This window comes from Phascolarctos cinereus, unplaced genomic scaffold, assembly GCF_003287225.1.
Source record: "Phascolarctos cinereus isolate Bilbo 61053 unplaced genomic scaffold, phaCin_HiC Scaffold_5;HRSCAF=322, whole genome shotgun sequence".
Lineage (NCBI taxonomy): Eukaryota > Metazoa > Chordata > Mammalia > Diprotodontia > Phascolarctidae > Phascolarctos > Phascolarctos cinereus.
In genome coordinates this window covers 264,033,790-264,060,922 of record NW_027555958.1, presented here as the reverse complement: position 1 = coordinate 264,060,922, position 27,133 = coordinate 264,033,790, and the positions used below count along the sequence as shown (strand labels likewise).

The 27,133-nt window shown below is 41.0% G+C and overlaps 4 protein-coding genes across 10 annotated transcripts in view; 2 read left to right on the top strand and 2 right to left on the bottom strand.

The window, feature by feature from the left end:
- The window catches only part of MFSD11 (major facilitator superfamily domain containing 11), a 28,563-nt gene extending 21,138 nt beyond the window's left edge, over positions 1–7,425 (bottom strand). Inside the window, exons 1-8 of one of the 2 annotated variants that reach the window (XM_020965956.2) lie at positions 7,334–7,425; positions 6,562–6,700; positions 5,974–6,029; positions 3,860–3,967; positions 2,905–2,984; positions 2,690–2,786; positions 859–917; positions 164–308 (exon numbers count right to left, since the gene is read on the bottom strand). In XM_020965956.2, coding sequence (XP_020821615.1) covers positions 164–308; positions 859–917; positions 2,690–2,786; positions 2,905–2,984; positions 3,860–3,967; positions 5,974–6,029; positions 6,562–6,657 — 641 coding nt within the window. In that variant the 5' untranslated portion in view covers positions 6,658–6,700; positions 7,334–7,425. Of the gene's footprint in view, positions 1–163; positions 309–858; positions 918–2,689; positions 2,787–2,904; positions 2,985–3,859; positions 3,968–5,973; positions 6,030–6,561; positions 7,184–7,333 lie in introns of those variants that run through there. The other variant, XM_020965955.2, reaches the window with a different exon arrangement.
- An 85-nt stretch (positions 7,426–7,510) lies between these two features.
- Positions 7,511–11,819, top strand: SRSF2 (serine and arginine rich splicing factor 2). Of its 4 annotated transcripts, none has more exons than XR_002320583.2 (4): positions 7,512–8,162; positions 8,660–8,970; positions 9,268–9,371; positions 9,967–11,819. XR_002320583.2 is itself a non-coding variant. In XM_020965965.2 (3 exons), exons 1-2 carry the CDS (start codon positions 7,801–7,803, stop codon positions 8,961–8,963), a joined length of 630 nt encoding a protein of 209 aa, XP_020821624.1. In that variant the 5' UTR covers positions 7,511–7,800; the 3' UTR covers positions 8,964–8,970; positions 9,967–11,819. The 4 variants fall into 4 exon arrangements, 2 of the variants coding, with proteins under 2 accessions (XP_020821624.1, XP_020821622.1); XR_002320584.2 differs by lacking the exon at positions 9,268–9,371 and having other exon boundaries at positions 7,836–8,162; positions 9,967–10,061; positions 10,570–11,819; XM_020965965.2 differs by lacking the exon at positions 9,268–9,371 and having other exon boundaries at positions 7,511–8,126.
- Positions 11,363–16,366, bottom strand: METTL23 (methyltransferase 23, arginine). 2 transcript variants are annotated; one of them, XM_020965961.2, is made up of 6 exons: positions 15,711–15,799; positions 13,767–13,956; positions 13,539–13,643; positions 12,287–12,524; positions 12,060–12,144; positions 11,363–11,786 (listed from the first exon to the last, which is right to left on the bottom strand). In XM_020965961.2, the coding sequence occupies exons 3-6, from the start codon at positions 13,620–13,622 to the stop codon at positions 11,621–11,623; spliced, it is 573 nt and encodes a 190-aa protein (XP_020821620.1). In that variant the 5' UTR covers positions 13,623–13,643; positions 13,767–13,956; positions 15,711–15,799; the 3' UTR covers positions 11,363–11,620. The 2 variants fall into 2 exon arrangements, with proteins under 2 accessions (XP_020821620.1, XP_020821619.1); XM_020965960.2 differs by lacking the exon at positions 13,767–13,956 and having other exon boundaries at positions 15,711–16,366.
- A 42-nt stretch (positions 16,367–16,408) lies between these two features.
- On the top strand, positions 16,409–26,109 carry JMJD6 (jumonji domain containing 6, arginine demethylase and lysine hydroxylase). 2 transcript variants are annotated; one of them, XM_020965958.2, is made up of 6 exons: positions 16,409–16,713; positions 17,223–17,611; positions 19,283–19,569; positions 20,737–20,872; positions 21,306–21,390; positions 22,171–22,291. In XM_020965958.2, exons 1-6 carry the CDS (start codon positions 16,585–16,587, stop codon positions 22,192–22,194), a joined length of 1,050 nt encoding a protein of 349 aa, XP_020821617.1. In that variant the 5' UTR covers positions 16,409–16,584; the 3' UTR covers positions 22,195–22,291. The 2 variants fall into 2 exon arrangements, with proteins under 2 accessions (XP_020821617.1, XP_020821616.1); XM_020965957.2 differs by lacking the exon at positions 21,306–21,390 and adding an exon at positions 23,238–26,109 and having other exon boundaries at positions 16,411–16,713; positions 22,171–22,309.
- The last annotated feature ends 1,024 nt before the right edge of the window (positions 26,110–27,133 follow it).

Here is a 27,133-nt window from a genome sequence, read left to right as displayed (position 1 = left end):
CCTCTTCTTCTTCCTTTTTTCTTAATTTCTTTTTGTCTTTCCTCAAACTATTGGAACTGTCTAGCTTTTGAGATGATAGACAGAGGTTAAGAGATTGGTGATCCCTGTGGACTACATGTATACAGACTTGGAAAAAAAAAAGATTAATTTCCAAAGTTCTTACATGTTGACTTCCAGACTCTCATTATCAGAGGACTCATCATCTCCCAATACATTATCAGGGTCTGGTTTCCTAATGAGAAAGAAAAGAACTGTTCCCACAAGGCTAATCACCGTCAGAGCAATAAAAACTGTTCTTCGGTCATTCTCTGAAGAAAAAAGGTAGCCAGTGTTAATTACATGAATAATCTTTAAATTTGTATTTTTTCCACAGAGGCTAACAACAGCTAAGACACTAGATTATTTAAATACTTGCTCAATGCATCAATAAAACCTGATGTACTTTGGATAAGAGGTAAAATGTCAATTCCACTCTTGCCTTTATGTTTCAGATATGGTACCACCCCAAAGGAATAAACGTACAAAAAGAAAATCACATTTTGTCATTACAGAGCAATGTTAAAAGAAACAAAGTACAAAGATTTTCTCCTGATTAAGTATCAAGTATTTCTTGCATAACCCTCAATCCACAACAAAACTTCACCAATGACTTTAAAAGTCTTTAGTACTATTTGAAGCATGGCAATCCACTCTATTGGAAAAACAAAATGAGTGCTAGTTTAAGGTTGTTAAAAATCTCAGAATATGAAAATAAGAGTCTAGAATCTCAAGTTTTATTATAGCAATGCCCAAAGTAACAAATGATAGCTATCAATGGGGCCTAAACAGTATATTAAAAACAAAGTAAACAATACAAACCTGATATTTGAGTTTTTCCTTGCCAAGCAAGATAAATGTAAAGATTTCCAAAAAACAAGCTGGGAGGAAAAAAAGGTGAGAGGATAAATTAAAATACTACTTAAGAATTTTAAAAAGTGAATTCAGGTATTTTTAGACAAAAAAAAAGGTACATGTATTTTTTCCCCAAGACTTTCTACTAGCCCTACAGTAATAATTAACAAAAATGACGACGCCTCCATTTCATGCTTGGAAAAATTTAATTTACAATTGAGATCTGAAATAATGTGCTGTCCCTACAAATGGAACAAAATCTCTTGTCATGCTGGTGACCTGATTCACAGCAGCCTTTCAAAGAAAAGTAAAGTCATTCTGAATCATGTGATGTACTAGAACTCTGTAACAAGATGACTTGGAAACAAGTTAAGTTCCTGAATTATAAGAATCTATGAAGAAATTATTCTTCTATTATTTTAAATATGTATTTCATTTGGCATTCTGACCTGGGAAATTAGGGATCCATTCTGTATTCATGATAGAACCATTATCTTCCCAGTCACCCAGGCTCTAAATCTAGATGGACTCAACACTCTCTCTTATTCCCTCTGTTTCCAAGTCCTATGCTCCATTCTCTCCTGTTAATACTTCCACCATCCTGGTCCAGTCTTTCAGCACACCATTATTAGACTATTGCAATAGTCTTCCTGTTGGCCTCCCCACTTAAAGTCTTTCCCCACTTCAGTCCATCTTCTACTCAGCTATGAAAGCATAAGCCTAATCTTGTCAGCTCCCTATTCAATAAACTCCAGTGGCTCCCTGTTGCTTCCAGGATCAAATGTAAAACCCTATTTGGCTTTTAAAGCCTTTCATAACCTTGCCCCTTCCTGCCATCTAGTCTTTTTATACTTTATTTCCCACTATACATTCTTTGATCCAGTGATGGCATTTTTAATGGCTTTCTCCCAGGCCTAGAATTCTGTCCTTTCTCATCTCTACCTTCTTGCTTCCCTACATACTTCAAGTTTCAAACAAAATCCTACCTTCTGCAGGAAGCCTTTTCTGGTCCTCAATCTTAAGGCCTTCCCTCTGAGTCTACCCCCAATTTATCCTGTATATATCTTGTTTGTACATAGTCGTTTACATGTGGTCTCCTGCCATTAGATTATAAGCTACTTGAAGACAGGATCTATTTTTGCTTTTCTTCGTATCCTCAGTGCTTAGTACGGTGCCTGGCACCTAGTAGGTATTTAATAAATGCCAGCTGACTCAACATAACTATTTGCATTTACAGTCATATGAATTATCAAAACAAAGGAAAAGGTCCATGAAAGTGATACCAAGATAATCTTAAACGATAACAACAGCATGACCATGTGATGCTTTTTAATTTGGTTAACATAATTTATCTTACGCTTTTATATGTTTGTATTTTCTTCTTTGTGATTGTACCTGTGAATTCCTGGAGATACAGGTTGCATATTTTAACTCATTCTGTAACAGGAGTGGGGAACCTTCGACCTCAAGGCCACAAGCGGCCTAGGTCCTTGGGTGTGGCCTTTTGACCGAGTCCAAGTTTTACAGAACAAATCCTTTTATTAAGGGGATTTGTTCTGTGAAGTTTGGATTCAGTCAAAGTGCTGCACTTAAGGACCTAGAGGGCTACATATGGCCCTGAGGCCTCAGGTTCCTCACCCTGTTCTATAATCTTGAGCATAACGCTACATATATCTGGAAACTTAACAAAATTAACTGATGTGGAAGGTCTGAGGATTAAGCACTGAATTACAAAGGAATGAGTTTGCTGAGCAGATTTGAATAATCAAAGAAAAAAGATTTCATATAAGAATTCTACCTGGACTGCAAGAGTGCCCAGAAAATTCCACTGTTTCTTCCAATTGTATTTTCATCTGAATTTACTGTAAGGCAATTTCCTTGTGCTGTCCAAAGTACTAAAAGGAAAAACAAAGTTAATCAAAAAAAGAAATTAATTCACTTAATTTTACAAACAAATGATATCATTGATAAGCCCCAGAAAAATAAAGAGCAGGAAAACAAAGCCATGCTTACCAGCAGCTGCAATCCCAATGAAAACAGATGCTGTGTAGAAGGACCATGTGAAAGGCTGGATAAAAACGGCAATGTATATGCTAAAATATAACAGGTCAATTTATTATCTTCAAATAATATTCAAAATATGCCAATAATGCCTTCCAAGAATCAATGTCAGTGAATCCTTCCTCTAAAGTTTAAGTTCTAAGACATCTCTAGTTTCTAAAAGGGAAAAATGTGATTTGCTCATTTCTGCTATAGCTACTGTCATTTTATAAAGTAGGTGTTGGATAAAATGGCTTCCTGCAAGTGGATAAGCAGAACAAAGAGAGGTTGAAAAATTTAGTCACCAAGCAGTGATCTACTTCTGGCCAATTAAAAATAATCTAAACTATCTCAATGGAAGTTCTGTTCAACTCTCTCAGGAAAGAATTCAGATACCATGAGTAAAGTTGCTATATCAAGCTATTTCCAGTAATACAAAACACGAATACAAATGTCCTTACTTTATTTTTCCTTTCTTTTATACATAACCTTTCAACAAATGAACAAGAATTATACACCATACTGAACTGTCCTTTAACAGAATAAAATTTTGTTGCTTTAAATAAGACTTTCGGGCTAAATTTTCTTCTCCAATTTTCACCTAACTCAAACTCATTGGCCTGGTTTCCTCATTGAAAGCTCACTACTCTCAAATATTTTTATGCAAAGTAATTTTTAAAATTAAAAATTAATGAACACTACAGAATTCCTGAGAAAAAGCAAAAGATTTCCCGAAGTCTTAATTACATTAATATCTAGAATGCCTCAAGAAGTATAAAATAGCCAAACTGATGAAATACTCCCTAGAATTAGAAAAAATGTTAGGTTCACATCAAGCCAGGTTAGAAAACATTTGAACTTTTAAAAGTTCTTATAAGATGCTAATGGCATTCTGATGAAATAAATGATATACTATAATGCTACTTACCTATAAAATAAACCACTAGCAAACATAGATAGTTGAGGTCCCACTATGGCTACAACCGAAGGTGTAATCAAGTTTGAAGCAGAGAACACTCCATAAATAATTGCCATGCTACATGAAAAGCAGGAAAAAACAGAAACAGGAAAAAAATTGTGAAATGCCATCTAAGAAGTTTCAAATGACTTTCTAAAAAAATCAATTTGAATATATTGTAGATTTTTCTTTCAATAAAAACGTCCTATTAACATTAAAAGATCCTTATAAAAACAAGACCACCAGCCTGTATTAATCTGTACTGGTGTGAACTGGAATTCACTAGAATGTATCCAAAATAATTACTCAAAAAGGTATTGCTTTCCAAATCTAGAATACTTAGTTATAATTTTCCTTTGTAAACATGATGTTACTTACCTTAGTATCATGCTCCCTAAAATTCCCTTCTAATAACTTAACATCTTTAAACACAAAACATGGATATTAACCCGAGTTACTCAAAAGTGAATTTTCACTTTCCACAACTACAATCTGCACACCAGTGATACTGGTCAAGCAAAATTTATGAATAACTTGCTTTGGCTACCAAGGATATTCACTAGAATGCGATTTGTGCTAAGTTAAAAAACTCAGTTTTAGGGTCTAAACTTAGTTTACAAAGCCAAAATAAGTTATCTCTTAGTTTTAAAATTGATAAATGCTATCACAAAATAATGTTTATCAAGTTAGAATTTCAGAATTAACTGGGATAAAGCACTATACATATATTATCTTATTAATCACTTAAGACAATTACATGCTTACTACTTGACATAAAATAGGCATAGGGACTGGACCTATGATTTCTTTGGTTATAGGGAACTTCCAGGTGAGGGAACTGCTACCAGTACAGGTTGGAACCTTTTCAGCAATTAAATATTCTTGCCAGAGAGTGACTTGCCCAGAGTCACACAACCAGTATTTGTCAGAGGCAAGACTTGAACCCAAATGTTCCTGGCTTAGAGGCCTAGGTCTCCTGACACCAGCCAACGTTGCTTTTCATGACTTAACATGATATAGGTCAAACCCAGGAGAAGTAAATGACAAAATATAAAAACTGAAAGAAACTGAACTGTTGGTGAGAGCTCGAACACACAAACTGTAGGGAAACTACACTGCTTTTGTTCTTTCTTCCTATAAAAAAAAGTTAACTGTATTTCTTTGTTCAAATATGACTTACTTGCAGCCTGAACAAGTCTATGCCACTCAAGTTTATCCATCTGTAAAAAAGGACTTTGGCCAAAGAACTTTGGGTCTCAGTTTCCTTAATTGTAACATAAGAGGGGTAAAAAGTCTTATTGGTTCCCTTCTAGCTTTAAAGAAATGATTTCATGACTGAAACATTTTCCCAACAGAAATTTATAAAAACACTTGGAGGCTTCTTTTGATGAAAGGTAATATTACTTTTATTTTGTTGTAGACTTATGATTTCATTGGTAACAGGAAACTCTATCAGGAATCTAGCTCTCTTTACCTGGGCAGATCAACAACAATTCTGTAACTTCCAAGCACTAGGGGCATTAAGAAGTGAAGTGACTTTCCTAGGGTCACACAACCAGTATGTGTAAGAGGCAAGATTATAGCCCAGATCTTCCTGAATCCCTGGGCCAGTGCTTTACCTGATACCCCCAGATGTCTACCACTATCATAAAAAAATGGGGAAAGTAGAGAAACGTTTAAAGTACCATGCAAATTCCCTCCCTTTTAGACCTGGGTACTAACTATATGTGTTTTTTTTTAATGACACTGATATGTAGAGAAAAATAAGACCAACCAAGGCCTTAATCAGATTTTAAAATGGAAAGGAACAAGTAGAGATGATAGTGATAATGGCCACCACCTTTGTAAAGGAATATATGAAGCACGTTGAAGTTGAGATTTTCATCACAATCACCTTGTGAAGTGAGGTACACAATGCAAGTACTCTCATACACGAGGATATGGAAACTCAGGGAGGTTAAATAATTTGCCAATGGTCATATAATTAACAAGTAGCTTCTTGATTTTAAAGTTCAGTGCTTTAAATATCATTCAATATGATTTGGACAAAGTTCAATAAAACAAACAGAACTAGTATACTATACCTGGTATATCCACTGCCATGAAAATCTGTGCTGTTTAGGCTTCTGATAACAGTTTGCTGTGTGAAAAACAAAAGGAATTACTAAATGCCTACTGCAAGCTCCCTCTGTGGAAACTATCCTTTAGATTTCTAGAAACAGCATTAGAGAATTCACAACCCTACAATGAAGGACCACAGTACTAGAAGGACTAGTTAGCACAATGGTTGACACAAATTGACTAAAACTATGGGTTGAGGGTTTCATTTCCTTGTCCTTCCAAGCACTAATAAAGCACATGCTATAATCAAAAAGTAAAATAACTACGGCAAACTCACCTACCTATCCAAGTACAAAATCAAAGGAGGAACAAGGGGCAGCAATGATTAAACCCCCACATTTAAGGAGGAATAAGCGGCGTGTCTGACACACATAAAATCAAGCCAAATAACCAACGACAGAAAAAAGAAAAGAGAAGAGGGAGCTGGGTAGTGGCAGAGTGAGGATGTAGAGGGTGTAATTTAGAATCGTTCTGATAATTCATGTGCATCAACGCTTACTGGACTCATAACAAGCAGGTAGATTTGAAGATGAAAATAGAGCACCACTCACCGCCACATTCCCACAAGTTTGAAAGGCAGTGAACATAAACATAAAGGCAACGCCTAAAATAACGATGTTGAACAGCTTTTTGGATTCTGGGGACATTTTGCCTCGGCTCTCGCTGCAGCACCGACCCCGCTCGAGATCCCTGGGGAGACAAACGGTCAGGAGTGACAGAGCCTAAACCAGAGGGGTGGGCTCTAGGGTTGGGAGTCAGTCACGAAAGGGGCGGAGGCAGCGGGGCTTGACCCCCTCCAGGGTTGGGGACGAGGGTTCCTTCCGCACATGCAGACCGGACAGCTACCCCCAGGACTCTGGTGGGTGGCGGCTGTGACTCCCCAGCCCCGGGCCGGGGAGTGCCTCTCCCGTCAGGCGGCTCTGTCAGCTGATGGGGCACGGGTAGGGGCGCGCTGGGGCCGCTGGGAAATGCAGTCCCGAGGCGACTAGGCCGGGGCGGGCACACCCACTCCTCGGCTGCGGACGTGAGGGGGCGTGGACCCGGCAGGGGCCCCGGAGGGCTGGAGCTAAAGGGGAGACTCTAGTGGGGCAGTAGGCCCATAGGACAATTGGAAGGGCTGGGGCCTCTGCCAGGGTGAGCGTGGAGCTCCTACACTGGTTTACGGTGAGGGGCGGAGCCGGGAGAGGCGGAGCCAAGGGCCACCACCACCCTTCACTACCTCCCCACCCCCGCCCTCTTCCAGGGGAAGGGGCCTCCAGCGTCCAGTGGAGGGCGGGAAAAGCGTGTGGCGGGCCCTGGAGGTCCCCTTCCCGCCAAGCTCACCCGGTCAGCGAACGACGCCCTCTGCAGGCGGGGCCTTCCCTCCTAAAGCCGGGCCCTTAGTGGGGGCGGGGAATCGAAGGGCGGCCGAGAGGAGACTGGATTACACAGATTGGCCGAGGGGCGGAGCTAATGACTCAAGAGTTTTCATTTCCGGGTAGCGCTGCCGCCATTTTGTGAGGAGGGTGATAAACGGGCGCTGGGTTGTAGCGCCCCGTTCAGTTACTTTTCAGGTGAGGGAGGAGGAAGGTCGTGCAACCATCTCGAGGGTCGTGAAACCGGACCAAGTTCTTCTAAATCCCCTTCCACCGACCGAACCGTGGGCCCCTCTGAAGAGAAAGGGTCACCGGAGCCTGTTAGTTGCGGCGAACCGTCGGGGTCGCTGCTGCCGCCTCTAGCTGAGCGCGCGCGGGCCCTCCCAGGGCGTTGATTTCTCGGCGCGCAGCCTTCGGGCCGAGCTCTCGCCGGCCATGAGTTACGGGCGTCCTCCCCCAGACGTGGAGGGGATGACCTCCCTGAAGGTGGACAACCTGACATACCGCACCTCGCCCGACACTCTGCGGCGAGTCTTTGAGAAGTACGGCCGGGTGGGTGATGTCTACATCCCCCGCGATCGCTACACCAAGGAGTCCCGTGGCTTCGCCTTCGTGCGCTTCCACGACAAGCGCGACGCCGAAGACGCTATGGACGCCATGGACGGCGCCGTGCTTGACGGCCGGGAGCTGCGGGTGCAAATGGCCCGCTATGGCCGCCCGCCGGACTCCCACCATAGCCGCCGAGGACCGCCGCCCCGCAGGTACGGGGGAGGCGGCTACGGACGCCGGAGCCGCAGGTAAAAGGGGGGCGGTAACTTTTCGGGGTTCTGGGGTGGCGGGGAGGGGAAGAGAGGTCATGGGGGGAGGGGTGGTGAATTGGATTCGGTTTTAAAGGCTCCAAGGGCTGATTTTACGCCCCATTTATCCCCTTGGAGTCGGGAGGCACGGAGGGTGAGGGGAGGGAAGGTGCCCCCTTGGGCGCGAGTGGCCACGTGGTGGCCCAAATGGCGGGGGCTGGGACTGGGGGGCACGTGGTCACATTTCCCCTTCCCCCACCGGAGTCTTTTGTTCGTAATGTCTTGGGGCAAGATTCTGGGCCGCTGGGGTTCCAGGGTGTAGCCGGGCCTGGCCTGTGAAGCCGGGCGGCCCCGAGAGAACGCCTCCCCTCCCCCTTAGACTGGGGAAATGGCGGCGCTTGGTGGGGTGAGATAATGGCGGCCTGGGCGGGAGCACGCGGGCGGGGCCGAACTTGGTATTTTCTAACCCTGCCTGTTATGCCTGTTTCTGCCTCTAGCCCGAGGCGGCGTCGCCGCAGCCGTTCTCGAAGCCGGAGTCGCTCCAGATCCCGAAGCCGATCTCGTTACAGCCGCTCCAAGTCTCGTTCTCGTACCCGATCCAGATCTCGATCTACCTCCAAGTCCAGGTCGGCCCGTAGATCCAAATCCAAGTCCTCCTCGGTCTCCAGATCGCGGTCAAGGTCCAGATCCAGGTCCAGATCCAGAAGTCCTCCACCGGTATCGAAGAGGGAATCAAAATCTAGATCTCGATCCAAGAGCCCCCCCAAGTCTCCTGAAGAGGAAGGAGCTGTTTCATCTTAGGATCATGGTAATGTCTGAGGATCCAGGGTTTATCTCCTAAACCGGGAGACACAGATTTACACAATAGCACTTAAGTGGGGTTTGGAGTAGTTCTTAAGCCAATTGACCTAAAGTAAACTCCTTATGTTAGGAGTTCTGGTTACTCAGCTATGGGAGTAATATCAAAGCCAGGGGTGTGCAGAAAAAAAATATTATGTTTATTTAGATATTAATGGCTATTTGGTTAAACTGTTAAGAGACCTATTAATGAAAAGTGATTATTTCTTGCTGTTTTTATCCAACATCTGCATTTTCCCCTTTAAAGCTGCGGTCTCCTGTTTGCTAAAAGAATATTGGCCAGTATTGCAGATATTAACTGATTTGGCTGATCCTCCAGGGACCAGTTTCTGTGGGCGTGTGTTGGAGCAGGTTTGTCTTTAAATGTTAAAGATGCACTATCCTTTAAACAATATTCAGTTCCTCAGTTGATGTACTGACTGGGAATTTGATGGATTTGGCAAGTATTTCTTAAACACCAAATTTGGGGGGGAAATAAAATTGAACACAGGGTGGGAAAGGATAGTGTGTCTTTAACTCCTCAAATTGTTTGGTCCTGTTTTTAAAAGTAAAGGGGCCTGAGTAGCTCAGATTTAAAGCTAAGTGTTAATTCTTAAGTGACATTTAAGGTTATTTCTCCCACATAAGCAAAATAACATAGTTAATTGGTATTAAACAGACTGGGTTCAAGGTAAAAATGGTTTGAATACAGCCTTTTTCATCTCTTCATTTTTGGTTCGTGGTCAAGGAAAGCCAGACTTTAAATTTATGCTGTCGCTTTTTGCAAAAACTCAAATTAGGTCTTACGCTATGTGGGTGGGTATAGAGCATTGTAACTTTCTAAAATTTCACTAAATTTTTTAGTAAGGCCATCTCCAGCATAACCAGGAACTTGGCCTGAAGTTAACCACATGCTAGGTGGTCTTTGTATGGAAAGTTGGCTGAATTTCTTTCTTTTCAAACCTAGATACGGCAGAAAGCAACATAATGGATGACTTGGGGGGAAAGACCACATTCAGTCCATTGAAGAGTCCCTGGAACAAGCAACTGGCTATTGAAAAGGTTATTTTGTAACATTTTGTCTAACTTTTTAACTTGTTTTAAGCTGCCTCAGATGGCAAACTTCATTTTATGTGCCATTTTGTTGCTGTTATTCAAATTTCTTGTAATTTAGTGAAGTGAACGACTACAGATTTCATTATTGGCTTTGGATATTTGAGGTAAATTTTCATTTTTGTTTATATAGTGCTGATTTTTGTTTGAAATTAAACAGACTCCCTTAACCTAATTTGTGGCCTCCTGAGTTTTGAGGAAACATGCAGCCATTACATGCTGAATAGCCTAATGCTATCAAGAGAAGTTAACTCAACATTGCCTTCATTCCTTTAAAAAAAGATATACAAAACCTTGGTGTAAATTTGTTTGTAAAATACTAATTACTTTCAGATACTAAATAGTATCTGACCCCAAATTTGTATAAGACTTTTCAGGTGACAAGACTTAATTTTTGAAAGGATTCTTTTATCAGACACAATTCTAATCTCTTCTCTTATGTATTTTTGTGCACTAGGCGCAGTTGTGTAGCAGTTGAGTAATGCTGGTTAGCTGTTAAGGTGGCGTGTTGCAGTGCAGAGTGCTTGGCTGTTTCCTGTTTTCTCCTGATTGCTCCTGTGTAAAGATGCCTTGTCGTGCAGAAACAAATGGCTGTCCAGTTTATTAAAATGCCTGACAACTGCACTTCCAGTCACCCGGGCCTTGCATATAAATTACGGAGCATACAGTGAGCACATCTAGCTGATGATAAACACACCTTATTTTTTTTCCCCCCCAAAAAAATGGTAAATCTGATCATCTTCATGTATGAACTTGGCATATGAAAAATGTAACATTAAGGAAAGCATTCCTTTGTAAGTACTGATAACATGGTGTATCTTTTGCTTATGATATTCTGTATTATAACCACTGTTTCTGTAGTTTACAATTAAAACATTTTTCTTGATGTTAGCTTTTCTCTAAACTCAATGTCTTGGTCTTAATTTTTTTTTTTTAGTTTGAAAGACCTATGCAACTAACCTGTGAATGTCATTATTGACTGTACTCAAGTAAAATTATTTTTTTTTAAATTTTTTTTTCAACTGAGCCTTTTTCTCCCCATTGAGTTAAAATTGGGTAGTACTGTCAAATTGGCACATACCCGAGTTCATTACTAAAACCAAGGTACCAAAGTAGTCTGTCAACAGCTCCTGCATTGGCCATTTATAGTTTTCACCTGTTACAAAGGTGAGAGTCACCAAGTACTTATCCTCTTGGGACTAAAGATCTAAGTCTTATAATTCTTAGGTAAAATTTATTATGGTGGTTGCATGCTTTGGTTTACACTAAAGCTTTATTTTATCAGAGCCAAGTGAATAAACATTAAAATGGTTAGCAATTTTTCTTTTTTCTTTTTTTCTTCCTTTTTTTTTTTAAACACAATACTCTGCAAATTTTTATTTCTGGTTCCTACTGAGAAGGGTGGGCTTGTTAGTGGCTTTACTATGCAGCAAGCACACTAAACATAATTGTGATGTTGTTCAGAAGAAGCATATAAGGACTTAAATTGCTGGAGACATAGGAACACTTCAGAGGACATTCTTTGCCAAAGAAATGATCATCATTTCAACAGTATGTCTTCCTGGAAGGGCAGATTCTGCTAGATGTTCTTTGTCGGCACCAAAAGACTCCAGAGGAATATGGATACATTGCAGCTCCCATTTGTAGAGCAAAGCTTCAAGTGAACACTCAGCACTAAAGAAAATAAAAGTTTTTCTTAACAATGCAGTTGGCTCCCCCCTTCAATCATTACTTTTTCCTTAACTATGCCAAGGTTACCTTTTAATTTGCTTAAAAAGTTCAGGAGTGCTTTTCTAAGTTTTAATTACATTTACAATATTGCAAAGCTGCTATGGTGTGCTTGTAACTAATGAACAACTCTTTGCCCTTATTAAACTCTTAAAGCAGCCAGAATGCACAGAACAAGAATAAATTATAACTAATGGTGCATGGTGTTTTCTAGATTACCTTCGAACTTGGTAAGTAGTCCACAACTGAACATGAGGGTTCCTTTGTACTAAGTAGTATACTGTAGTTAAAATATCTTCAAAGTCTGTAGGAACAATTTAGTGAATAAAGGTTTTTCTCTTATATAATATGGATTTAAGTTTACTAAATTGATACCTGAATACTTAAGATTTATCTTTGAAGGACACTTAAAAATACATTCCTAAAAGTCACTAAATGAAGCTTACCTTCTGGTTCAAAAAATACATCAGAGGCCAGAATGATATCCAAGGCAGGTAAAGCCAACAGTTCTGGAGAGATCTGACCCCAGGTGAGCCCAGTAATGTGTATGTTGGGTAAATCATTCATCTGACAGCTTTGCCGACAGTTTTCTAGACAATGAGGTAGCTCTGAGCTGTCAGACAAAATTACTTCAGCACCACATTTTGCAGCTACTATGCCAGGGAGGCTCACCCCTGCTCCAATCTGAAATGGCAAACTCAGAAAGTTATATGTAAAAATTAGGCATGTATATCTATACTAGACAAAAGTGTTGAAAAGTACTGAACTTGTGATAAGGTGAGTAAAAATTATCCTTAGGAGGTTAGTACAATCTGATAACTGTCTTCTGAGGAAGTGCACTGCCTATCTAGAAGAAAGAAAAAAGTCTTTCCAGTTTAACAACTCAAGTGGGTGAATGTCACCATGTATTTTGCAATCTAACTCACTGGACAAGAGTAGACGTGAGCTGTCTGTGGCCAGGATTTTGATGGGTCTGTAGTATAAGCCTTTACAGAGGCAGTTTCCAGACTGCCTTACAGGGTAAGGCCCACATAGTGGACTTCTCTGGGGAAATTCAGAAGATGCTATTTCTGTAGGAGCTTAACAAGAAACTACTTCACAAGTACCACAAATAAAAGGCCAAGGTCACCTGTGGTTAACCCTGGAGAACATCTATAACAATCTGAGCCTTTAAACTGTTGGTCTCCTGATAATTCCCAAATTCACAGGACAAAATACAAATTAGTCCACAACTTTCAGTGGATGGAATAGTCTCTTGCACAGTGGAGTAGCAGTGTTAAAATTCATTTTCGGTAGAAATGTCAGAATCAGTTTGAGGATGTTGAAGTGCATCTGTCTAGATCTTAAACTCCTGTATTAAGAAAACATCTTTTAAGACTTTGTTTAGGAAACGAAATGAGTCAATAGAAAACCCTATTTTAATAGAAGCCTGCTATTCAACAGCAAATGGCAAGTGCCTGATTTGTAAATGATCTGGTGTGATTCCTATATTATGCCTGGGTCTATGAACATACAAAGACAAAAATGAAAGTACTCTGCCATCAAGAAGCTTACATTCTATAACAGCTATTACATAAAGTATAGAAACATTTTTAGGGGATGTGTGAGCATGGAGAGGAATTAGGAAATTACTCATGGAGAAACTGCTGCCAATCTTTGAAAGGAAACTAAAAATTGTAAGATCTGATAAACTTTTACCTCTAATACAGTTTTGCCAATCAGATTACTTCTGTGATACCAAATGTATTGAGCCAAGACCACAGCACAAGGCCAAATATACATGCCATATTGAAAATGCAGAACCTGAAAAGGCAAAAGCATTCTCGTTGGTTATAAAGTCTCCAGGTGGTACAAAACTGGCTTAAAAAAACCCCAAAAAACAAAAAACTGCTGTATCCCAAGTGCTCTGACACTACAATCTAGTACCTTTTTGCTCCTTGAATAATACTGTCCTGCAGGAAACCAAGTCCAGCCTAGATGCAGCCCACTCTTTGCATCTGCCTCTAGGTTTCCCACCTTTGGAGTTTCTGTGTAGTTTGCTTTTGAAAGTCACTCCCAAGAGTATGGACTAGTAATGAATCACCATCAGTGTGGTGTCAGCTGGGCAACAAATATCCTGGAAAAGGTGAATTCTTGTTAAGGGAATTTCATGTCCTATTAAGGAAATAGAAATATTCAGAGGGCTCTTTTCCCAACTTCCTCTGGGCACAAACACTACATAAGTATTTTGGAGTCAGTTCAGCTTTTAATCATTCTTCAATAGTGCCATATAGTATTAGGTAGCTGAAATATACACATTAATAGCATACTTGTAGCATCTGAATATTCATTTAGACCAATGCTGAGAGGCCTTCCCTCTTTTATCCCCATTCCCTTGGTATCCTAACACTCTATGGTCAGTATTCCTCTTCTCTTCATCCTTGCAGTACTGAAAGCTATCACCAAACAAGTGAGTATTATATAGAGATGTTTCTATATACACATACATTTTAAATCCTAATAAATGCTTTGTGGATTTGAATAAAAAATTTGTAAAGACAGTGTTCCACGTCAGCCTATTTGTTCACTTGGTGGCAAAGATCTGGGCCTGGAGTCAGGAAAACCTGGGTTCAAACAAGACCGTAGATATACTAGCCCTGTAAATCACCAGCAAAGTAAGGACTTGAATCAAGCTTCTAAGTACAAATCCAATATTTTTCCCCAATATACCATCGTACCTCTGCTTAGAGAGACATCCTGGCTAAGTGCATAGTGTGCTGGTAAAAATCCTTCCTTTTAATTTGTACTATCTATGCGACTATGAGATGTTGGTTAAACTCGTGGAACTTCAAGGCTACTCATTTAGACTATATTAAAAATGAGTTGCTAACTGCTAACAAGTAATGCTTTAAGAATTAAAAAGTATTTCCCCCACAACCCTGCAAGATTAGACACTGCTAGTAGGCAGCTAGGTGGTACAGAATGTTCGACTAAATGCAGCCTCACAATAGCAAGTGACCCTGAGCAAATCATTTTTTAAGTTCAGTCTCCATCAGTTTCCTCAACCACAAAATTGGGATAATAATGGCACCTTCCTCTTGAGGTTGTGAAGATAAGATGAAATAATGGCTATAAAGTGTTTTGTAAACCTCAAAAAAGCTATGGAGATACTAAATATCTCCGTTTTATCACTCAATATTAAGCAGCAGATACTGGGCATACAGACAAGGATGAAACAGTCCATACCCCCAAAGAACTTAAATGGAGGTTAGAATAGGACTATAAATACAGGCAAGATAATTTGGGGAAGGGATTTGGCCACAGGCATTAGTTGTGTGACCTTGAGCAAGTCACCTACCCCTGTTTGCCTCAGTTTCCTCATTTGTAGAATGAGCTGGTGAAGCAAATGTGAAACCAATCCAATATCTTTGCCAAGAAAACCCCAAGTGGAATCACGAAATGTTGTACACAACCGAACAAAATTTGGGGAAGAGTAGTTTTAAAGAAGTGCATTTCAGACTGAGACTTAGCCAGTGCACTGGAAGACAGAGAGAGGGAAAATGGAATGAGGAGAAAACCAAGGCTCAGGGAGGTTTAGTGACTTGCTCAGGGTGACACAGCTAGAATTTGGTAGGCCTGCGATTCAAACTCAGTCCTTTCACTCCAAAGCTACTTTCGACTGCACCACATAGGACACTGAAACGAACTTGCTGCTGGGCCCTAAACTGCCTCACCAAAAGGCCTCCCACCAACAGAGGCTCCTCCAGGTTGCTGGGGGTCTGCCTAATTCAAGAAAGCAGTCCAGCTGGATTCCAGTTGTCCACCAGCCTAAATAAAGTAATGTCACAGGGGTGGGGAAAGTACTGCTCTTTATCTTGCCGGCCTACCCACCTGGGGAATGTGGACCTCCAGCACTGCCCTTTTCCCTCCGGGTCCTGCCTCCTCAGAGAATCGGAACCGCTGGGCCCGGACCACAGGTTCTTCCAGGAATGTAGCCTGATGAGCCATATCTGAGGCGCCCAGGGTAGAGCCAACACTCCATTAAACGTGCGCAGATAATCCTCAAGTGCTAGAAGTGGGGCAGAGACCCGAGCAACCTAGATAGGACCCTAAAATGTGAAATTCGGGAACACGTGGCTAAGGCACCCACGTGTCAGCAACTCCCCGATCCCCGAAAATGGTTATTAGATTGATCCCAAACCCGTTTGAGTCCCAGTCCTCTTTGCAACAGAATGCGTTAAAAAGACAAAAAGAACAAGCGGTAGGGCAGAAAATGGATCAAAACCTGATCAAGGCTAGTGAACAGGGTTTGGGATACTCGGAAACATAAAGAAAGATATCGAGCGGAAATAGATTGCTGAGACCGGAAGCAAGAGTGAGGGGCGACGATGGTAGACTAGTTTCAGGGCTTAGCCCTGTTGTCTCTTTCAATTTGACCTTCTCAACATGGCGGTACCAGTGCTCAGAGGGCGTGCCTGGAACGCGCCAAAGCCAATGAACAGCTCCCTAGGACTTATGGGTGGTGCCAGAGAGGCTCGTTTGGCCAATCCGAGGCTCCGGATAGGGGAGGTGCAAGTGCACTGAATTTTCTGGAAGGTACATTTAAAGGAGCCGGTAGAAGAGGGCACCTAGTAGGGCACTGCTCGTCTGTGCTCCTTTTCTCCGTATCCGGGGTAGGGGGTGGGTCGCGGAGCTTCTTGGAGCTTGTTGAGTGAGGCGAAGGCATAGCGGAGAGAGGCGAGGGCCGGTCGGGGCCTCCTGCAGGATGAACCACAAGAGCAAGAAGCGGATTCGGGAGGCGAAGCGCAGCGCGCGGCCCGAGCTGAAAGACTCCTTAGACTGGACCCGGCACAATTACTTCGAGAGCTTCTCGCTGAACCCCGCCGCGGTGGCGGTGAGTGCAGCCGGGGTCCCCCGCGGGGTGAGGGTGGGAGGCCCGCCGCAGCCCGAGGCCCCCGCTCTGTGCGTGGGGCGGAGTCTGCCTGACCGGGCGGGGAGTCGGCCTGGACTCACCCCGGGCCCGCGGCGGAGGAGCGCGGAGCCGGATCCGCCTGGGCCCGTGCCCCCGGGGCGGCCTTGAGGAGGACTAGCAGGCCGGGGCGGACGTCACCTTCCCGCCGGACAGTTTGGCTGGGAGGGGAGGGGTCAGATCTCGCTGACCAGGGGCTGCAGCGCCCCACGTGGGAAGGAGCCCGGGTGCGAGGGGCAGCCCCTGTCGGGGTGGGGCTGGGGGGCGGGGATGGTAGGGCCCCCCCCCAGGTAGGCTTCCTCCCAGGCGCTGAGAAAGAAAGGAATGTGACCACCTACCTAAGTCACGGATAATCGGCCCCTGGGGGAGATCCGCATTTTGTCAACTTTTTTTTTCCTCCCGATTAACCGCAGCGTCTGTTACAATGTTTTCAGGATAACGTGGAAAGAGTGGATGCTTTGCAGCTATCTGTAGAAGAATTTGTGGAGCGCTATGAAAGGCCTTACAAGCCCGTGGTCCTGCTGAAAGCCCAGGAGGGCTGGTCAGCCCAGGAAAAATGGACTCTGGAGCGCCTGAAACGCAAATACAGGAACCAGAAATTTAAGTGCGGGGAGGATAATGATGGCTATTCCGTGAAGATGAAGATGAAGTACTACATTGAATACATGGAGAGCACCCGAGATGATAGCCCCCTTTACATCTTTGATAGCAGCTATGGGGAGCACCCTAAAAGGAGAAAACTTTTGGAGGACTATAAGGTTCCCAAATTTTTCACAGATGACCTGTTCCAGTATGCAGGAGAAAAGCGCAGGCCACCTTACAGGTATACTACCCAGTTTTCAATATACCCGTAGATTTTATTGGGTGACTAAAATTTTATCACAGTCACAGTTTTTCATACTTGCCAGGAGCTTAATTTGGCCATTTTCAACCCATTACCAGAACAATTGACAAGCATCAGTATTGACCAGGCTTCAATCAGTCTTCTATTTATCTTGCCTTCACCCAGACAGGTAAATTAAGTATACTAGCAACCAGGTTGAAAGAAAGATAATAAAATTCCAAGTGAATAATTGGATTGATTGTTTAGAGTTGATTGTCTTAAGTGATAGCTTTAAATTTATCAAACATTTATTAAGTGCTTTCGGTACACCCCCCCCAACCCGGTCAGGAGTGGTTTGTTTTGTTTGTTTTTGGTGATGGGGTAAAGGGGACTAGAAAGGGCGTGGTTGAGACAGGATTGTAAATTTAGAAGTGAAGGGGGCTTCATATTGAAGTTATCTAGTCCATCTTCCTTTTTACCAGTGAGGAAACTGGCACCCAGAAGGCTTAAGTTACTTGCCTTCACTGGGGCAGTAAGTTGCAGAGCCAGGATTTGAACCAAAAACTTTGAATTTGGTCTAGTATATAATTTATTGTCTTTGACACATATGACTAAAGAGATTTACTTATTTAGGGGGAAGGTTTTCTTGGAAAGAAACCCTCTCCTTGGTTAGTCATGTTACTTTCAACAGCTAGAGACAGACAACGTATCATAAAAGCCTCAAAAATCTCTGGATAAACACCCTTCTCAGGGTGTAAGATTATCAGTAGGAAAAGGGAAACCTAATTTTAAAACCTTATTTGCAAGACTAAGGGGTGTTATTCCAGAAGACAAGTAGGGATTTTGTCAGTGGCCTGGTTCCAGAACTATCCCTAAACGGAAGCATAGGCTAAATTAAGACCTTGTCTAGGGGAGAAGCCTAGGAGTATTCTGCTTCTGATAACATGCTTGCTTTGTGAGCCTGGGCTATTCATTTAGCCTCTCAGTGCTCTGGGCAACTCTAAGACAGTAAGTTGCAGAGAAAGTTCGAACATTATTTGTTACAAGTTTCCTCGGTGGGAGTTCTGTATACCAGTGAAATCTTAGGTCTAGTCCCGATCATAAGGAAGAATTGGGAGTGTCTCCCCTTTAGCATCAGTGTCTGAAAGCTCTTCCTTTATTTTCTCTCTCATTTTATGTACCTTGATATCATGGTTGGGAGTGATTTCATTTAAATTATCTGAGTATTCATCGTTTTATAGACTTTGGTCAAGTAACACGCTTTGTTCTAAACAGCCATTCTTTCTTCTAAGCATAACTCCTTGAGTTATTTTGGGAGATACTGTTTTAAGTTTGTCTTTGTTCTCCCCCTGGATTGTAAGCTCCTTCAAAACAGAGACTGTATTTTAACTCTTCCTTAGTGACTTGCTCCCAATTGGCACTTAAATATTTGAATTGTGATTTCTGTAGGAGCAAGGGAAAAGAGATATTCTTTTAACACTTTTCTACACATTCTGGATATTTGACAAAATTTGAGTAACAGACTACATTAAATACTGCTTTGAACTACCATAGGTTTTGAAAAGCTTCCTGATCTTAAAATGAATGTTGTCTGTGTGTGTGTTGAATGATTGCAATTTTTACACACTACTCATATTTAGATGAGTTTTTTTTTCTTTTTTCTTACTATAGGTGGTTTGTGATGGGGCCGCCACGTTCTGGAACAGGAATTCACATTGATCCATTGGGTACCAGTGCATGGAATGCCTTAGTACAAGGACACAAACGCTGGTGCCTATTTCCTACCAGTACTCCCAGGGAACTTATAAAGGTGACTCGTGATGAAGGTGGAAACCAACAAGATGAGGCTATTACCTGGTTCAATACCATTTATCCCCGGACACAACTTCCAACTTGGCCACAAGAATTCAAACCCTTAGAGATCTTACAGAAACCAGGAGAGACTGTCTTTGTACCAGGTATGAATAGACTGGTAAAAAATAAAATAAAATCACAGGAGATTTAGCACATATAAAATTAAGCAGATTAAAGCAAAACCTAACCAAATGTCACTACGTACCCATGATAAATGATGAGTTGACTTAGTACCCATTTTTGAAAATATGGGGCACTTAACTATGTCTCTGTGAATCAAATACCAGTTTAGCTAAATTTAGAGAGGTGTATTACTTAGAATAGAATGTGATCTTGATTGAGAATAGGAAAGACAACTTTTCTATTTGTAGCCTCAGTATTTTGTAGGTAGTAAGTACTTAATAAATGTTTTTTATTCATTATCAAACATACAACCATTTTTGAAACCTGCTATGACTTTTTATTTGTAAGAAATACTAATATACTTATGTAGGGACTCTCTGATAATACTTAAGGTACTGCACAGAGACTTACAGCTGAACTAATTTATTTGTATTACAAGCATTTATTAAGTGCTTACTCTATAAACTGGGGACAGATGGAACTGAGCTAGACCCGAAGTGTGCAAAGACACAAAGAAGCTTACATTCTGTGGGAGAAGATGTAGCATATGAATATATACTTGATAATTTGAGGAGAGAGTGAGCACTGACAAGGTCAGGAAGGACCTCTTATGATAGAAGGTGACACATAGTCTAGCTTTAGGGGAAGCTTGGGATTCTAAAAAAGCAGAAAGGTGAGGACGGAGTGCTTTTTCTAGGCATTGGGGCAGCCTCTGCAAAAATGCAGAGTGAGGAGATGCAATGCAGAGAAATACTAAGTTGTACTGATTGAAAACTGAGATTTGTGTACAGTTTTATGGGGGGGGGCAGGGAAGGTGACAACAAGGATATTTTAAAAACTTTTTCAAGTCATTTGTTGGAAATTACAACCCTTGAAACCTAAGGAGCATTGCTAAAATGCCTTAAATGTGGCACAAGGACCTAGTTAACTTAACCATTCAAAATTGTTGATTATCTAGGGAATGAATCCCTTTTCAGTAAGAAATAAATTTTTCTCCAAAAACAAAAGTTTTTACGTAACAAAATGAGTAAAGCTCTGTAGCTGTGCAGCAAATCAGAATTCAAGAGTTTCTGACACAAAAGTAGCTTGATGCTCTAGCTAATGTGACATCTCTGTTTAATGGATGGACAATATTTTTTGAATTTCAGGTGGTTGGTGGCATGTTGTTCTCAACCTTGACACCACCATTGCCATCACCCAGAACTTTGCCAGCAGCACTAATTTCCCTGTTGTGTGGCACAAGACAGTGAGAGGAAGGCCAAAGTTATCAAGGAAATGGTACAGGTGAGAAGTGTCAGATTTTTCTTTTTTCCATGAACACATCTCTCCAGAAACCTAAACGGAAAAAGCCCAGATTTCTTTCCTCGTTGCTGAAGCAAAATACATCCATATTAAACAGGCCTGGGAACAGTTGGGACTTCAAGAAAAGTATTTGGGGTTGAAGAGATTGGGTCCAAAATCAGTTACTTCTAAGGATGTCTGGCTAGAATTTTTTGTGCATGCTTAGGATCAGGATTGTATTTTTTTTGTTTTTTGTTTTTTGTTTTTTTTTTTTTTTCATTTTATTTTTAAATTAGAACTGGGAAAATGAGCTTATTTTTGTTTTGTTTTGTTTTGTTTTTTTAATTACCAAGAAGCATTATTCCCATTTGAACTATTGCCTTCAATTCTTGTGGGGTGACTGCCCTGGAGACTTAGCTCCTCTATTTATCCACAGAACAGATACAGCACGGGCAGCGGCAGTGCAAGCCACCCCCGTGCCACTGTGTCCCAACCCTGACCTGGAGGGACCAGCACTCGGGGTAAGAGGGGGATTCTGGCTCACTCAGCCCTCAGCTTCCCTGCTGAGATGGCCAGCAAGGGTGGTGGCTTTTGTTCTTCCTTGGATTCTTGGGTACCTCAGAGGGCTGAGACCCATTGACTCTGTTCATATAGGCCACTGCAAGGTGTGAGAAGGGCTATCCAGAAGCCCTTCAAAGAGAATGGGATTTTTGCCATCCACTATGTGGATGTCAGACCAACTTTTCTGAAGATAGAAGGCTCTATTTAATCCAATTTCTGAGCTTTCTGCCCCTGTTTAGTACTTAATCATAATTTTCTAAATGATAACCCCCTCAAAAAAAGGAAGGATACCAATCTGCCACATATAACTCCTTTTTCTTATATGGCTAATTTTCCCCAATCAAAATTAAATTTAACCAAATCAGTGTCGGGCCTTTAAATGCTGTGCTGTGGAAAGGTGAAATTACCAGGAAACCTAATTTCCCTGTGCTTCTTGTTTTCTTCTCCTAATGCCAAAAAACTTCCTCACCAGTATAGTCCATTAGGCTCTTTTCCCTACAGTGCAATGTAGTGGTGTGTGTAGCTGGTTAAACGAGCAATTTCATAAAAGCATCAATTTTTGTGCCCCAATTTCTGCTTTGGTCTGTGATTTCACCACTATCAAAAAATTCCCTCTGAAGTAGAGCCTATATTGGTATTCCTCGGTTCAAGGCGTCTAAGTCTCAACTCTAACCCTGCATCCTTGTTTGTCATCATTGCTCTTTGTTAAAACCGCACAAACATGGTCTCTCATCTCTTAGGATTTTGAAGCAAGAACACCCTGAGTTGGCAGTCCTCGCTGATTCCGTTGATCTCCAAGAGTCCACGGGCATTGCTTCTGACAGTTCCAGTGATTCCTCCAGCTCTTCCAGCTCTAGCTCATCTGACTCTGATTCTGAGGTAAGACATACCAGGAAATCTGTTTCTTGGTCTAGATAGATAGACTTGGTCAGGAGGATATCTCTTTCCTTCTTTTAGCAAGGATATTTTGGGGAAGTTTATAGAATTGGATCTTTGTCTAATTACTCCAGAAGTCATTGCCTGTTCCAGTAGGTTTTTAGAACAAAAGCTTTCCTCAAGATGATAACTACAATAGGGCAGAGACAATGGCACATTTTATATAAATAAAATGGACTAGGTACTTATGTCTTATGTAGAGATGTCTGTCATTTTGTATCACTGAGTAATGTACTTAGTATTTTTTTTCTTTTTAGGATAAATTAAAAACCTAGATTTCATGCTTGTTTTTGCTTCTCTTGTTATGGGACTAAAATTATGGAGTTTCCCCATTGCAGTTGGTTGTATAAATGTAGAAGAGCGTGGGGGGTGGGGTAGGAGGAAGGGTTTTCCATAGGCCCTGCCAAACTTGAAAAATGTGTAGTATAATGCTAGCACTAAACTATATCTTTCACTAGAAGACTAGCTTAGCTAAGTTTAAGGAGGCTTATCACTGGAAGGTTTCCTCCTAAGTTTTTGTTCTTTTGTTGGATGTGGGAATGAGGTAGAGGGGAGGTGGAGCAATAAATATCCTACTTTTGAATAATGAATTAAAATGTTAATAAATAGAAGAAGTGTCTCTGCTGAAATTTGTATGCTTTAAAATATTGAAGTGTATTTATCCATATATAATAAAGGACAATTTAGATGGAGGATAATTGTAAGCCTTCTGGCAACCAGAAACATCCAAAGAGTTTTGTTATTGAAAAGCTCCAAAATGACTCTACTAGGTAAAAAGTGCTTGAATTGTTTGTCTCCTGAGGATAGAGGAGCTTATTGAAGAAATTGAATGTGTACCATATTAAATTTGTTTTTTCACCTCATATTTAAGTGTGAATCTGGCTCTGAAGCGGATGGGACAGTGCACAGGAGGAAAAAGAGGAGGACCTGCAGTATGATGGGCAATGGTGACACCACTTCTCAGGATGACTGCGTGAGCAAAGAACGAAGCTCCTCCAGGTGACCGAGTGGGATTGCTGTTGATTTTAAAGGACATGCTCACACTGAGCTGACAGGGAGAGGGTAGGGAGTCCCATTGGATCCTGCAGATGAGGTGAGGGACAAAGAATGCCAGACAACTGAGGACTGCCCTCAAATGTGAATCTGTTTACTTGCCAGTTGATTTAAATGGCCTTTTCCTCCACCAATTCAAATTAACATGGTTTATTCTACAAAAGAAGCTAAGAACCGCTGTCTGAATGGTGCCAAGAAAAACGTTTGCATTATTTAATAAAAATGGAATCCGTTTTTATAACTTTCAAATGTTTCTTGCCTTTAGTCTATTAGAACCTTCCCCTGGTGCCCTTTTATTATGGTACTGGAGGAATGTTGACTTGAGATTTGTTTCCTTCCGTTTGCTGCTGGAATTTACAGGTCCTCGTTGCTTATGGAAAGCAGCTAGGCAAATGTGGGATTGGGGAGAGGAAGTTTCTTGCTTGGACTGCTTTACTGCTGTCTTGACCCTCCCCTTCCCCCTACACCTTACGCTTCAGCCTTGTCTGCCAGCAGCAATATCAACTGCTTCACATGAGAAAAACAGTTCACAGCCCTTAGACCATTCATTATGTAGTCACAATTTGGAATAAAAGAATTATTCTTTCTCTTTTTGCACATCATGGAAGAACTAAAGTCCTTTTCCTCCTGTTCAACTCGGAATATGTTTATGTCAAAAGTAATTAGGAGTTTTGGAGTGGTTAAGAAGCATGTTAGAGTCAAAATGTTTAAGTTTCTAAATGTCTGTAGCTTTTGTCACTGAAATGCTTTTTGGCAGTGAAATATGTGCCATCTTGTTTTTTTTTTCCCCTAAATTATGAAAGCTCTAGAGACCGCACATTTATCTTACTTTCCATTTGTGAGACTGAAATTCCATGAGAAAGTTGGCATTTTAAAAATTAGGTGAATATTTTAATGAGAATTCTCTTAAGTTGGCCCTGTCACTTATAAATATTGTCATAATCAAAAATTAACTGTATAGTTGTCCCTTTTGTAATCTTGTACCTCTTCTTTCCTGTCTTTGTTATGCTTTGAGCCATGCTAAAGTTGTAATTAATTGTGAGCACTTTATTATATTTATTGGTTTGTAATGTGTTACTCCTGTCTCCCAGTCCAGGCCTTAAGAAATCTAAGCTTTAAGTACCTATGATACAGGGCATCAACTATTATGTAAGTAGCCATCTCTCTTAGCTTTTCTCAAACTTGTGTTGTCAACATACTGATTTAGGCAGTTGTACTTTCCTTGGCAGGATTAGGGAAACTTTTGGAGGCTGTGCTCATCCCTGAGCATTCCCATGAGATTCGTCTAGAGGTGGCTGCCATGTTAGTAGCCACCCAATCCGGTTTTCACCTCCTCTGCTTCTACCTACTCCTTAATCTTCTTTGAATCTGGACAGCTCATTTCTGGTCCAAGCTTCTGTCTTCCATCAAATGCTGCTTAAAGGGTGAGAAAATCTAAGAAAGGATTAAGAAGCCTAAAAGCTTCATGAGTTCTCAAGGCTAATGTGGTATTGGGTAAGAAGGTTCAATGCTTTCTTTTCCATTACTTAAGGAAGGTAAAAATAATTTGTTTAAAGACAAGTAGGGTTGCTATTGTCTTCTTATTTACAACTTTACATTTAATCAACGTTAAGGAAACTTCCTTAACTGTCATGGAAGGTAACTAGAGACATTAATTTTCAGTTGAGTTGACTTTATGATTATTGAATGAATAAATTTCTGTTCAAGATAGGATTTTTGCTAACTTACTAAAGTGCAGATAGGTGTCAGGCCAGCAACATTTTGCTCCAACCTTAACACTTTATCCTTTCTGCCAAAAAAATCCATAGGTATGTGGGCTAAATCCTGATTGTTTTTTCCATTTGATTCTTCAAGTATTTTGGGAGTCCATTTTCGTACAGTTGCAATCTAACACCAACATATTACTTTGGGACTGGCCAGCAGATTCCATCTTTCCCCTCTGCTGATTCATCTACTTGCCTTAACCTGTCCCCTGTGTGTGATGTGTTCAAGCAGTGTAAGAAATGAGGAAGGAAGAACAGTATGGGGCAATAAAGGGAGCCATTTGGCCCAATAATAGCCACTCTTCATTTTCATGTAAGAATTTTTTGTTTTGAAATACTGTCTGTTCACAAAAATGTTTCCAGTGTCAATGGAGTTTTTCTATGTGTGTATTAGCATTATCTGGTTTCATGAAACAAACTTTCTGTAAGTTTTGAATAGTTTGAATGCTTCTCAGCACTTGGGAACTAGGGGTGTCCAAAAAAGTTGGTATTCATATAAGAAATTCAGGTCATTTACTGTAAAATACTAGATTTGTAGCTGTCTTAATTACTTTTACTATTGGACCACTCTGGCTTTATTCTGAGGGTGATCATCTCTTCCTGTGTAAGCTTGGTTCTTCTGTTAAAGTTGCTGTTTGCTGAGCAGTTGCTAGAGCAGGGGTGGATTCCAATGGATACTGTTTCATGTTGGGAATTGAGGGAATCGATATGTCACCCTGCAGGCTGCTTGGCACCTCAGCCCCAAGCCATGGTATGCTGCTGTAGTCCCTTATAGTTACATGGATATACTGCAATACCTAGGGATGAGTGGATAACCTTTAACTGTGAATGTTTGTGGACGAAGTAAATCATTGGGCATTTAAACTGACTTTGTACTTGATATCTAATAACGCTCTTAAATACCATAAACACTACCTTGTTTCCAAATGTCTAGTAGTTGTACCTGCCTTTTTAAATACCTTCTACTTAATTCCCTACCAACTAAATCCTCATCTACATTTATTTAAAAATAAAAACTGATTATCAGTAAATAAAATACTTTTCCACCAACAGGGGTAACCACCTTCTACTAGTTTGTTATCTTAACTTGAAATTTCTTTCATTCTGTTTTTCCTACTAAATAAATAGCATAAGCCATTTAGCTGATATCTTGGGAAACAGAGACAAGGGAAATTGAGAAACTGGAACACAGACTTTGTAAATGTTGGGGGGGGTGGGGAGGGAGAGGAGAAGAAAGGGAAGGGGAAAGTCCTGCTAGGAAGGACAGGATAGAGGATGCTGCAATGAGCTCCCAGGCAGTTAAAGAACAGTACAAAGACATCAAGATTCCTTCATGTTTTGGGTTCCCAAAGGCCAGGTTTCCTAACTCCAGGCAAAGTTGTTGAATTTTTAAAATATTTTTATTACCACTTTCCCTTTCTCCCACTATTGAACAATTTTTTTTAAATTGAAAAAACCCTCAAAACAAATCCCCACATTTGTTGTGTCCAAAAATAAAAATGAACATCTCATTCTTCATTTTTAAGTCTATCACCCCTTTGGCAAGAGGTTGCAACCTATTTCATCTTCAGTCCAACACTTGCCTCATGTGCCAATCAGTAGTAAGAGGGTTATATATTTATCTGACACTGAATGTAGATCAGCTATAAACAAGGTGTTACTCAGATTTTAGTCTACACCTGGAGATACTCAGGTTGTGGTGGTGTTTTTTGCTAAAGGCAAAAGTGTAAAAGCTAGCATATAGACCACTGTCAAGGGATACCAGTCAGAATGGATAGATGTGTGCAGATCTGTTCACACTACTGGAAAAAGAGAAATGAGCCCTACTGAAAGTATGATCACTTTTTATATTACAAAAAAAGCTAACATGGAATTGAGCTTATAAATTGGACAATGAGAACAATGTTATAAGCATTTAGCCTAAAGATCAGACAAAAAGTGATAGTTTCAT

Excerpts from the sequence above, each read along its gene's own strand:
- JMJD6 (XM_020965957.2), top strand. The coding sequence starts at position 16,585 with ATGAACCACAAGAGCAAGAAGCGGATTCGGGAGGCGAAGCGCAGCGCG. Across the intron at positions 17,612-19,282 it reads AAGCGCAGGCCACCTTACAG|GTGGTTTGTGATGGGGCCGC; the intron begins GTATACTACCCA and ends TTCTTACTATAG. Across the intron at positions 20,873-22,170 it reads TTATCAAGGAAATGGTACAG|GATTTTGAAGCAAGAACACC; the intron begins GTGAGAAGTGTC and ends CTCATCTCTTAG.
- METTL23 (XM_020965960.2), bottom strand. The coding sequence starts at position 15,827 with ATGGCTCATCAGGCTACATTCCTGGAAGAACCTGTGGTCCGGGCCCAG. Across the intron at positions 12,525-13,538 it reads TTGGCAAAACTGTATTAGAG|ATTGGAGCAGGGGTGAGCCT; the intron begins GTAAAAGTTTAT and ends TTGCCATTTCAG. Across the intron at positions 11,787-12,059 it reads ACTACTTACCAAGTTCGAAG|TGCTGAGTGTTCACTTGAAG; the intron begins GTAATCTAGAAA and ends TATTTTCTTTAG.
- SRSF2 (XM_020965963.2), top strand. The coding sequence starts at position 7,801 with ATGAGTTACGGGCGTCCTCCCCCAGACGTGGAGGGGATGACCTCCCTG. Across the intron at positions 8,163-8,659 it reads TACGGACGCCGGAGCCGCAG|CCCGAGGCGGCGTCGCCGCA; the intron begins GTAAAAGGGGGG and ends TTCTGCCTCTAG.